At 36.0% G+C, this 12,860-nt stretch overlaps 1 protein-coding gene across 4 annotated transcripts in view; it reads right to left on the bottom strand.

The window, feature by feature from the left end:
* PARD3B (par-3 family cell polarity regulator beta) overlaps positions 1 to 12,860 on the bottom strand; it is a 1,043,826-nt gene that overhangs the window by 914,053 nt on the left and 116,913 nt on the right. For all 4 annotated transcript variants that reach the window (XM_065880246.1, XM_065880249.1, XM_065880248.1 and 1 more), the window contains exon 2: positions 876 to 977. In XM_065880246.1, coding sequence (XP_065736318.1) covers positions 876 to 977 — 102 coding nt within the window. The remainder of the gene's footprint in view (positions 1 to 875; positions 978 to 12,860) is intronic.

Raw genomic sequence — 12,860 nt, 5'->3', positions numbered from 1 at the left:
TTGATTAAAACACACAACTATCCCTACTCCACCGCCCGGAGATCACATAAAAATATGGAGAAACATGTTTACAGACTTAAATTAGTCTAGTACTAAGAGCCTAAGGATGCACAGCAGAAGAAACTTAGAAGCAAGGATCTTTCAGGGAAAGCTGCAGTTCGGTTCTAGAGAACACCTTAGCCATTGATCAGAGAGCCCAACACAGATGCAGCGAAAAACGATATATCTCAACAGCATAAGCCAGTGTATTGCATCTGAAGAGTTTAGTTTCACACCTTTTTCAGTTTAGCATCAGAAGATTAATGCCATTAAAACAAGGTAATTGCAATGGGATTATTCGCAAGTAAGTGGCAAAACATGTTCAAACTTTTTGAAATATTCAAGTCAGCGTATTTCACTGTAGCAATAAAAACAAAAACTACCACTCAAGATAGTTGCTTGCCAGCTACTTTAAGGAAAATCTTCACCACAGTTCTTCCCAAGACTTTGCTCTCCATTGTATACTCTCCTTTGAAACACATTCAAATCTCAGGCATTAAGTTGAATATTAATGGGCCAAGAATAAACTCCAGAGCCAACAATGACAATGAGAACTCCAACAGCTTCAGAGCCTGACACTAATTTACTGAGGCGTATCAGGAACTCTTGGGAATGAAGTATCTGCTAATTAGGCCACCATGAACAGACTCCCAAACCTTGACAAAGTTTTTCCCAGCATCTGATGATGAACTGTGATTTATGGGCTGTCTAGGTAAAACTCGAACAGATGGTCTCTTTTAACAATAATTGACACATGAGTTTGTTAAGGATCTCAATCTCTGGAAAAACATGTGGCTCTATAGAGGAAAACAAGGAACATTTTTAGAGTCATCTACCTTATCTTTGTCTTCAACGACATCTGCCAAGACATCATCTGGATCCAGGATTCCTCCATCTGTGTATTCTAAGTGATGAATCTTCACCCAGTACCCAGGATCCTGTGGTAGAATAACCAAGAAGTTTCATGACTAAAACTTTTTTTAAAACGTAAAATACATTTTAATTTTTAAAATAGACTCCTTAAAAATATGCTCTAGCAATAATAAAAGTTTTAAACACCTAAAACAAATGTTATCTGTTTATTGGGATAAATCTGTGGCATGTTTATCCTGTTTAACTTAAGTCAGTAAATCAATGTATACATATTTTATCAGTTTTCCTGGAAGATAAATTGCAATGGAAAAATAAATTGCCCCAGCCATTTGTAAAGCATATTCAAGGAATTTTGAATAACCTTCACTTTAGGTAATCCCAAGAATAATCTGGACAAAGAAAGATCTTCTCAAGGGTACTTTCTGAAATTGGGGATTAGAAATTCAAACAGATTCCTAAAGCTGTAGGAAAAAAATCATAAGGCAGAAATCTGTGATGGTAATAACTATCACCTCGGATATACAAATGCAATGAGAGGACCAACATCCTCTTCAACTCTTTTTATCTCTGTGCTGTGCACATATTCTCAACTCTAAGATTGGCAATGACATCTGGAACAAGAACTCCAGCATGGATTTCCAGTCCCTGAAGCACGGCAGCAACTAGAACAATGTTCACAGTCAAACAGGGGTGGAGGGTGGTGGGCATCGCTGAATTGGGGTAGTGATTTAGGAGATTTCCAAGTATTGCTTTTTAAAAATTGCTTAGGAGTGTAAAGCTTAAGGAAAGGAATTACTTTCTCAAAATTTGATATGTAGCTAGATACTCTGCTCTGATCCAGCTCAGTTACTTATATACTGCCTATTTCTGGAAAAGATATGAAAGTGATCCATTATGACAATAAGAACATGAATCAATGAATGAAGAAAAACATTAGTAGTTTTTACCAGAATACCCAAGCTATAATCAATTTGGTTCTGTGATGCTTAGAAAGTCCCTCAATGTGGGAAACTTTTGAGCTATGAGCACCCAGTATCCACTACAGGAATAGATACCAGTTTGTGAGAAGACATAACAGTTTTCCTGGGATAAAGCTCTGAACCTTTACTACATGAATCTTTGTAAAGGGTAAGCCCTAATATAACCCTCAGAATTCAATTGTAATTTTAGAAAAACTAATGGAAATGGTTGCTATTTAGCCTTCTCTGTAGCTGTCCCCCAGTAAAAGGCAAGGACATACTATTAAATAATAATTTTTAAATTTTTATTGTATTTATTTTTTTATACAGCAGGTTCTTATTAGGTATCCATTTTATACATATTAGTGTATATATGTCAATCCCAATCTCCCAATTCATCAATAATAATTCTTTTAAAGCAACTATTCGGAGGGCTACTGATATGCGGCTCAAGTACACAGCTTTTCAGTAATCAACTTGACAAAGTGATAGGCTTGAAACATCTGAAGGAATCCTCCTTAGGTAATCTTTCAACATTTCAAAATTAAGTTTTCTGTAGAGCATCTAAAGAGCTCTAAGATTCCAAATAGAATGAAAGGAATTTATTTTGTTTCTAATACTAGGCTTATAGGTGGAAACACTAATGATTTATTAGGAAACAGCCCAATTCTATTTTGCCCACATAGAGATCACAAAGATATAAGCAGTGACTATACAACCAAGTAAGAAAAGCATCCATAGCTCTGATTCTTTAATCCAAGAGCTTTGCCAACACGAGGGTAATTGTGCTATAAAAGGTAAGCTAAGTACAACAGACTAGATTCTAAATAGTGAAGATACTCTGGTAGACAAAACACTGGAATATACAGAAAAGAGAGCAAAATAAAACTGCCCCCACAATCTTTGGGAATTATTACCTTTTTTAGTCTGGCCATGCTACAAGCAATGTACTTCTCCAAATCTATGCAGGACTTCTGGCTGAAACCTATAGAATATTGCATTTTTCCTTATAAAAAATTCTTCTTACATAGTGTTCCATTTCATTAATTTCCACTGAGTTGGGTTCTGATATATTATGGCTCTACAGATGAAATCTGTTGATTGTAAACATGTTTATAAAAGGTGGTGTATTCTAAAGAGTGTGCTTTTTTATATTCAATTTTTAAAAATCAGACATCAAGTTGTCTGCTTTCTTCTCATACTGTTTGGAAAAGCAGATTTTATCACCTGAGACTAAGGTAAACCCCCAACGACTGCGGTATAAGGTATACCTCTCTTCCTGCCCAGAGAGATGAAAACCAAAGACTCAGATTTAAACTAGGGAAACTCAGGAAATAGCAGGGGACAGGATCTGATCAGTGGCAAAGGGAACAGCAGACAAGTGGCAGCAGGATGGGGTGTTAAGTCACATTGCATTCCTCCCTCACACACACTTGTAGGATCTAAGACCTGGAAAATCAGGCACAGGAGTTGAAACTAAGATATTTATCTCCAGTTTTGATTCAAAAGAGTACAGAACTTAAGTTTTACAAACTTATAATCAAGTGAAAAAGTAATCTGATACATTTTGGAATCATATATTCAAATTCAATCTGAAAAAAGATTTTAAGTGAGCTACATGGTGCCAGAACATAAGACGACTCTTTGCAATTTTAACTCTGTTCTACACTGGAATGTATAAAATGGCTTTATCAAAGGAAAGAGTAGGCCAATGACGAGCACGCATCTAACACTGAACAAAAACTGACAAGCTGTGTGAAAGCAGTCTCAGAGTTAATATTTCACACATCAAGAGAGGTATATCAACACAGTATGTACCAACTGTGATTTTGTCCCCATGGCGTTTTGGCCATGGTGCTACAGATCACTTTAACAAAGTATACACAATATTAGCAGCCAACAAGCCATCATAAGACCATAAATTTACCCTGACTACTTTATGCATGTAAAAATTTCAACCATTACATCAGTCAACACTTTGCATTTCATTTACTTGGTTTTATTACCACCATGAATAAAACTGATCAAACATGAAAAGATGTTCACATATATGTCTTCGTTCACCCAATTAATCACTTGGAAAAGTTTACTCTATTTTTCATAATAGTGACATTTAATCTACCTTTATATTGTACAAATATCTATAATATGCATAACTTTTAAATTATTTTGAAAATAAAGTATGTGTGCTATGCAATAAATCGTATTACTTACACTCCTAGATCATTTAAGTATTGAAAAATAACATAATATACATTATGCTTCCTCTACTTCTGATAGTATCTTATCCATTTTTTAAGTAATGCACAGTTAACTTAAACCCTACTGGAATTTGAAAACTAAAAATAGTCTACAAGGATGAATTGGAAAACGGAAAAAAAAAAAAAAAAAGGTATGCACTATGGAAAGAAGACAGTTACAGGGTACTTTTAATGATCAATGTAGAAATTGTTCCAAACACGTATTGATATTAACAGCAACAAATATCTTTCACTGCGGGCAGATGACATAAAATTTGACCCCATACCCTAGAAAATGTATAGTACCCAAAGTTTCAAAGAATAGTAAACTTCCATCTGCAATGCGCAGAGGAGTAGACTGGAAAGCCAGATACTACAATGTTGTGACTACCAAGCACTGAGATTATGTCAATGATCAAGAGAGGGTTTCTCAGCAAAATGCCTCTGGTACAAGAGAAAAGTAGCCTGCGTGGCAGCAAGGTCCCAAAGTGAGGAGGAGAGTGCTGTGAAGGAAAAGCCAAAAGGTGGCAAAGGGCTGTGTTTATAGTGCTCAATAATGTAACTAGGTTCTTGGCGGCTTCACGTTTTCACAAGAAAAATCTTACCCACTGGAACATAAGAATAATTATAAAATGGAAGTTAACAGAAAATTAGAATTTTCCTTGTAGAATTTAACTTCATGAACTTGGTGGGATGTATCCATAAAATGAGATTTCACCATTTTCGTCATTATCTTCATCATTATAGCAGACCATTTGTTTTAGTGCCTACTACAGTCCAGGTGCAATAGGTACTGCGTGTTTTATAGGGTTAACTCGTTTATCTTCCAACAGCCTCATCAAATAGTTATCAACCCATTTTACAGATGAGAAAAACAAGGCATGAGTAGGTGAACTAACTTACCGAAGGTCAAATGCTTCCTAGACAGCAGAGCCAAGGTGCATTTTTTAAACATAGACAATCTTTTAGATTAAAGAACTTAACAAAAAGCACAATTACCCAAGCTGGGGATCAGATCCATTTCTATCTACTAAGTATACGGATCCACGCAAGTCGTCATTACTCTGGGCCTCTGTTGCTTCATCATTAGTGAACCTGGAGGCTCTATGGCCGTCTGCATAGGGCACCACACGGAGGTCAAAGTGTAGAGGACACAAAGGGGCAATAATGGAAGGCCCCAAAGCCTTTGTGTTAGTGTGTCCAGTGTTTCACAAGTGAGAGAAGCTTCAGAGCATAACTGCTCATAATCATGAAATCAAAGGTTTGGGAAGCAGTGGGGAAAAAAAGAGTAGAAAGGGAGCTTGAGGTGTCAGGTTGGATAGAGAATTATGAAGTTTTTATGTGCATGCACATTTTAACTAACTACTTCTATCATAATCCTCTGGGGTTACTCTCCCTTCTACCCAAGACCAAAAGAGAACCAGACGCCCCAGAATGCACCCAGGAAACACAGCAGTCAGAGCAGGCCTGGAGACTATTGGGACAGGCAGAGAGCAGGAGTCTCTGAATAACCAACCACAGACAGTGTAGGGAAGAAGAGTTCCCAAAAATGATGCCTGAGCAAAACCTAGCAGAGCAGTACTGACACCTGAAAGGAAAGAATTAAGCCAGAAAGAGCAGTACTGACTACAGAGATTATTATGAGCTGGCCGTGACTTCAGAAAAGGCCTCCACCTTACTGAGATAGATCAAGCACAAACTTGAGAAAAGATTAGGAGGGGAATATGAGCTGATGCCACTTTAATCAAGTATGTTTCCAAAGAATCCAGGAGAACTAGAATGGGACCAAGGGTTTTTATGCTGGGCTGCAAGTAATAATACCTGGTGAATTCAACAACAGAATTATAAACTTCAATTTATATATAAAGTGAAGGAGAGTCAATCAATCTGTAAGTTCATTTCCAATTTTAAAAATCTATGATCCTACAAACAGAAACTTGACATTGCCATGCTAACATCAGATAAAGGAGACTTTAAGAAATATTACTAAAGGTAAAGAGGGACATTTCTTAATGATATAAGGATCAATCCAACTGGAAGAAAACAATTCTAAATCTGCACGTACACAACATAACTTTAATACATATACTGCAAAAATGGACAGATATTTAAAAAATACACAAATTCACAATCACAGTGGGAGACTTTTGATAGGAAATAAAAGTCAGTAAAATATAAATCATCTGAACAGCACAATTAACAAAGTAACCTCATCTATTTATATCACATATATACAAAACACTGTACCACAAAAGACTAGAAAACACATTCTTTCCAAGTACACATGGAATATATACCAAATTTCAGAAGTCTGGAAACATTCAGAATATGATGTCTGATCATAGTGGAATCAATTACAGAGAGAGCTCTCGAAAATGCCTGGCTGTTTGGAAATTAAGAAATAAAGTTATGAATAATACATAGATAAAAAATAAATGCAGTTAGAAAATAGTTTATAACTTAAAAATAATTAAAATAACAAAAAATGTGGGATGCAACTAAAGCAGTACCCAATGGAACAGTTATAGCCTTTACTGCACATATTAGCAAAACAGAAAAGCTAAAGTCAAGAAGCTAGAAAAGAACAGCAAAGACAGAAGGAAATAAAGAGCAAAATAATCAATGAGTTAATAAATATAAAACAAATATAAACAGAAGTTGGTTCTATAAGTGCCTTGATAAAATTGATAAATACCTAGCAAGACTGATAAAGAAAAAAAGAGAAAACATAAATTTCCATTTTTAAGAAGGAAAAAGATAAACAATACCATCATAGATCTCACAGTAAGCCGATACTGCAAAAACTTTTAGACCTCTAAAATTGACAACTTATATAAAATAAACAAATTCTTTGAAAAATACAACTTGCCAAAACTGACAATAAAAAGAGAAAATATACATGGAAAACAGTACAGAGGTTCCTTAAAAAACTAAAAATAGAGCTACTATATGATCCAGCAATCCCACTCCTGGGCATATATCCAAAAAAGATGAATACTAATTCAAAAAGATGATACGTGTACCCCAATGTTCATAGCATCAGTATTTACAATAGCCAAGACATGGAAGCAACCTAAGTTTCTGCTGACAGATGAATGGACAAAAGAGATGTGGTATATGTATACAATGGAATACTACTCAGCCATGAAAAAAGAATGAAATATTGCCATATGCAGCAACAATGGATAACCCTAGAGATTATCATACTAAGTGAAATAAACCAGAGAAAGACAAATATATGATATCACTTACATGTGGAATCTAAAAAATAATACAAATGAACTTATTTACAGGACAGAAATAGACTCACAGTCATAGAAAATAAACTTATGATTACCAAAGGGGAAAGTGGGAGGGGAGAGATAAAATAAGATTATGGGATCAACAGATACACACCATTACATATAAAATAGATAAACAAGGATTTACTGTACAGCACAGGAAACTATATTCAGTATCTTGTAGTAACCTATAATAGAAAAGAATCTGAAAAACGTATATATGTATAATTGAATCACGTTGCTGTATACCTGAAACTAACAGAATATTGTAAATCTACTTCAAGAAAAAATATATATAAATTAAAAACAATTTAAAAAATGAATCTATCTTAAAATATTCCCATAAAGAAAATATCAGGCTCATATTACTTCACAGATAAAATCTTCCTAATGTTTAAGGAAGAAATAGTGTCAATCTTATAAAATACTTCTGAAAACTAGAAAAAAGACTTTTCCCATCTCGTTTTATGAGAACAGCATAACATTGATAACCAACACCTTACAAGGACATTACAAGAAAATTATAAAAATTTGCATATGGATACATATCCCAAACTCTTAAATAAAACATTTGTAGATCAAATTCAGCGATGTTTATAAAGGATAATACATCATAACCAAGTGGGATTTATTCCAGTAATGCAAGAGTGATTGAAAATCAAAACTCAACCAAGGTTATTCACCAAATTAATTGGGGAGAATAAGGATAAAAATTATATGATCACCACAATGAATGTAACACAAGCAGGTGAGAATATTTACCACCAATTCACAATACCTTCTTAGCAAACAAGGTGAACCTTTAACTAAACAAGGCAAGAAAAAAACTTTTTAAGGGTAACAATTATAATAGCATCAAAAATATCAAATATTTAGGAATAAGTCTAACAAAAATGTGTAAAGCGTCTTATGCTAAAACACAAAATATTAGGAAAAATTAAAGAAGTGTTTCATGGATTGAAAGACTCAGAAGTGTGAAGATTTTGATCCTGCCCAAATTGATACGGTTAGGGTTAGGATTGTGAGGATTTGGGACACTCAGAATTCTCAGACCCTGACGACATAAGTATAAATTTATAGTTATTTTGGAAAATACTGGCAGTATCTGAACAACAGAACACTGCATAGAGCTGAACATAAACATCCACATAGCTTTGTAATTCCACTCCCAGGTATGTATCCAGAAGAAATGAGTATATAGAATTACCAAAAGACACATAGTAGAACATTCATAGCAGGATTATTCCTAATACTTAAAAATCTGGAAATAACGCAAATATTCATCACCAGTAGAAGGGACAAATACCATGTCCACGCAATGGAATACTAAACATCAACACGAATAAACAAACTACAATTTTACACAACAATATGCGTGAACCTCACAACACAACATTGATCAAAAAGAGACTAATACCAAAAGAATCACATGCTATATAATTCCATGTATAATAAGCTCAAAAACAGGCTGTACTAATTCACAGTGTTAGAAGTCAGGAGACGGGTTACCGACGAAGAGGAGGAAGGGCAGTGAGTGAAAGATACACAAAGGGGCTTCTGGAGCAATATTCTATTTCTTGATGTGTATGCTGGCTACGCTTATTTGTACACTTTTCTGTATTTGTGTTATACTTCTAAAACTTTACATAAAAATGAAGCTGTGACAAAGCGAGAGAGAGGCATGGACATATATACACTACCAAACGTAAGGTAGATAGCTACTGGGAAGCAGCCGCATAGCACAGGGAGATCAGTTCGGTGCTTTGTGACCACCTGGAGGGGTGGGATAGGGAGGGTGGGAGGGAGGGAGACGCAAGAGAGGAGAGATATGGGAACATATGTATAACTGATTCACTTTGTTCTAAAGCAGAAACTAACACACCATTGTAAAGCAATTATACCCTAATAAAGATGTTAAAAAAAAAACTTTTTACTTCAAAAACTGATTTCTTTTTTCAAACTGAAATACCCAGTGGTTCCCTTCACACACGACATCTCTACAGATAAACAAATGCAGATCACTAAAAAGCTGTTTAGAACAAGTTTCCTTATAAGTAAAAGAACAAATCCTAAGGCAAATAAATGTAGGAGTCCCCACAGATGGGGAAGCCAGATTACCCCACCAACAGAACAGGCAACTCAGTGACCACCAGTTACTCAAAACCTCTAAGACCTACAGAGGTGGCTTAGTGGACCACGGGCTTCAATGAGCTGACAGAGTGACAAGTCAGTGAGAAATGTTACACGTGTCTCAGGCTGTGATAGAGGTACTGTGTCCAGAACAGAACAGGTAATAATCTCATCCTATGCTAACGTGGTCACCCCGCATTTAAAATAGGTTTTCAAATTTTATTGAGATAATTATTAACAAGCTGGAGAGCACACATATGGGGTTCCGTGGAAGTAGGGCAGCTCCCTCATCAAAACACATAATTTAGGTTTGTTTAAACAAAGGGAAAAATTTCACAATTTCAAACACAGTAGGGCCACAGTTTACAAGGCACTGAGCTCTTGATACTCAATAAGGCAAAAATCTCTTATGGTTAAAATTATCTTTGAAAATCTTTCAGGTTAGTCTCCAATATGATATCTCCCTATACCCTTTTAAGTCTAACACTACTTATTTTTCATCCAGGACTAGAGCATATTATCACCTTTTCAGTTAAGCACCAAAGTATCTGGATTATGTTGGAGATCATTTTCTGTGAAAATGCTTAAGTATTTAGAATCACACTCAGGCCAGAGATAGACTCACTACCATAAGCACATGTGAACTGAAACAACAGAGGTGGTAGCAGTCTCTCTCATTTCATGCTTCCTCTGGGATATGTGCTCATTGCTCATACAAGTTACATTAGCTATTGATACATTACTCAACTTATCCCCCTATTTCCTTGGTTGAGCTTTTACAGGCGAATCTGTGAAATTTAAATGACTGTATGAGACTCATCAAATCCAAAGGCTGTTACATACAAGAAAGATTTGACTTGTTCTGTACTGCTCCAAAAAAGTTACATAAAGAAAAGAGACGTAGCATAAGAAAGAGCTTCTAAAAAGAGCTATCCGAGAGCAGAGTGCTAGAGGAAAGAGCTAGAGGTTATGACGGTTACTTGTAGAATGCTGTAAACCTTCTTCATTCATTCATATAAAGATGCACACACAATTGATAGTATCTGTCAAAGACAGTCTTTGGAGTCATTGTAAAAGACATCAACAACATAGCAGCAAGAAATTCTGGATTTAATTGGTTGTATCAAGTAAAGCCTGAGTTGTATGAATTTGCGTTCTCAAATTCTTATTAAAATTCCTGGTAGAGTATGATGAAATAGTGAGCTCTCCATTCCCATAAGGAGTCAAGCAAAGGCTAGATAGCCCTATCTCAAGGATGCTGTAGGATAACAAATGGGAACTGTGTGATCCTGAAGACCCCTTCCATCTCTCAAACCAACAGCTTCTAGAAATTCAAAGGTCCTTAGGTCTTGGAATCTACACCTAGAGAAACTTCTTGAACGAAGACATTTCTGCTATATCAGAAGAATGTTTTCAGTAGCTCAGCATAATTCCACAGTGATTGTGCATCTCCAAGCAGAAAGTCCATGAGCCAAACACCTTTAATATCCCAATGCATCAGTTATTTTAGTGTCTTGCTGTGTAACCTAAAATTTCACTGATTTATTAACAAATTTCAGAAAAAGGTCCTCCATCCCCAAAGTAAAAGAATTATTCTGGTAGAGGGAAAAAAAAAAAAAACCCTGAGAATTTTATATTGCAGTCTGATTGGGAACTTGCAAACATGGAAGGACCAACTGTATCACACCATTTAACACGTGGAACTTGAGCATCAACAGGTTTTGATATACAAAGGTCATGCCACAAGGAAGGTAGTTGGCCTGTGATACACAATTCTCAACAAATTAGTCTCAGCGTTAGAGCACTACAATTCCAAGGGAAATTTTCAATTTTATCTCATAATCCAAGTTTTGATAATATTACTCATTCTTTTCAAGCAGAAAGAAAAGTATTTAAGCATCAAGGCATAAACTTCATTTGCTAGTTCATGTATCAACTAAATATTAATCACTCCATGTCATTTTTCATTCAGCTTTGTGAAGTAACCATAATCTCAGCAATTTTCTTTATTACAAAAGACTTTAAAGGTTCATTTTTCAGCACGGGATTAACCTAAACTCATGAGGAAAAACGTTCCAGATACCTAGATTATTTTTTAACAAAAGACAAATTTTAATTATTTTCAAATCTGCTGCCTACATCATCACAGCATACTCTCTTTATAATGCGGAAATTTCCTTTTCCTATGGATCTAAGAGTGAGTTAAATGCATAAAAGTATACTCCTTATGTAAATCTTCAGGATTAAATACACTGTAATCATAAAATGAAAAGTTTTATCAGGAAAATCAAATGTTAAAGTCTGAAATCAACAAAACTTACACCTTTAATTATCTATTTTGAAAGATTCCCAGTATGATTTTTAAAACATTAAACCATTATAATTTAATAACACTGAAACACAATGTTTCAAAATAATTTTAAAGAAAACAGCTGATTATTTCAAATCCTGTTTTCCATTAATTGTTTTCAAATGAAATTTTATAGTCCAAAGACCTGGAGCCAAGGTTTTAGGTTGTGTGGTCCAAAGGAATGCAGAGCCTACAGCCAAAGAATGGAAGTGGCCAGGTCTCCAAAGAGAAAGACAAATAATTTTTTTTAAAGAATTTATTTCATTATAAAACCCTAAAAAGTATTCTGCTACAAAATGATTTTTTTAACTTTTTTTAATATATTTTATTATTTTTTTGGCTGCATTGTGTCTTCATTGCTGCACGCGGGCTTTCTCTAGTTGCAGCGAGCAGGGGCTACCCTTCATTGCAGTGCGCGGGCTTCTCATCGCGGTGGCTCCTCTTGTTGCAGAGCACGGGCTTCAGTAGTTGTAGCACGCGGGCTCAGTAATTGTCGCTAGCAGGCTCTAAGAGCGCAGGCTCAGTAGTTGTGGTGCACGGGCTTAGCTGCTCCGCAGCATGTGGGATCTTCCCGGACCAGGACTCAAACCCGTGTCCCCTGCACTGGCAGGCGGATTCCTAACCACTGTGCCACCAGGGAAGCCCCAAAATTAAGTTTAGGGCTTCCCTGGTGGCGCAGTGGTTGAGAGTCCGCCTGCCGATGCAGGGGACGCGGGTTCGTGCCCCGGTCTGGGAGGATCCCACATGCCGCGGAGCGGCTGGGCCCGTGAGCCATGGCTGCTGAGCCTGCGCGTCCGGAGCCTGTGCTCCGCAACGGGAGAGGCCACAACAGTGAGAGGCCCGCGTACCGCAAAAAAAAAAAAAAAAAAAAAAAAAAATTAAGTTTAATAAGAATTTGAGAATGCAAATTCGTACAACTCAAGCTTTACTTAATATAACCAATTATATCCAAACTTCCTTGCAGCTATGATGCTAGCATCTTTTACGA

Source organism: Phocoena phocoena, chromosome 7 (assembly GCF_963924675.1).
Source record: "Phocoena phocoena chromosome 7, mPhoPho1.1, whole genome shotgun sequence".
NCBI lineage: Eukaryota > Metazoa > Chordata > Mammalia > Artiodactyla > Phocoenidae > Phocoena > Phocoena phocoena.
Note: the sequence above shows the minus strand (reverse complement) of the source record. Positions and strands in the feature narration are given on the sequence as shown.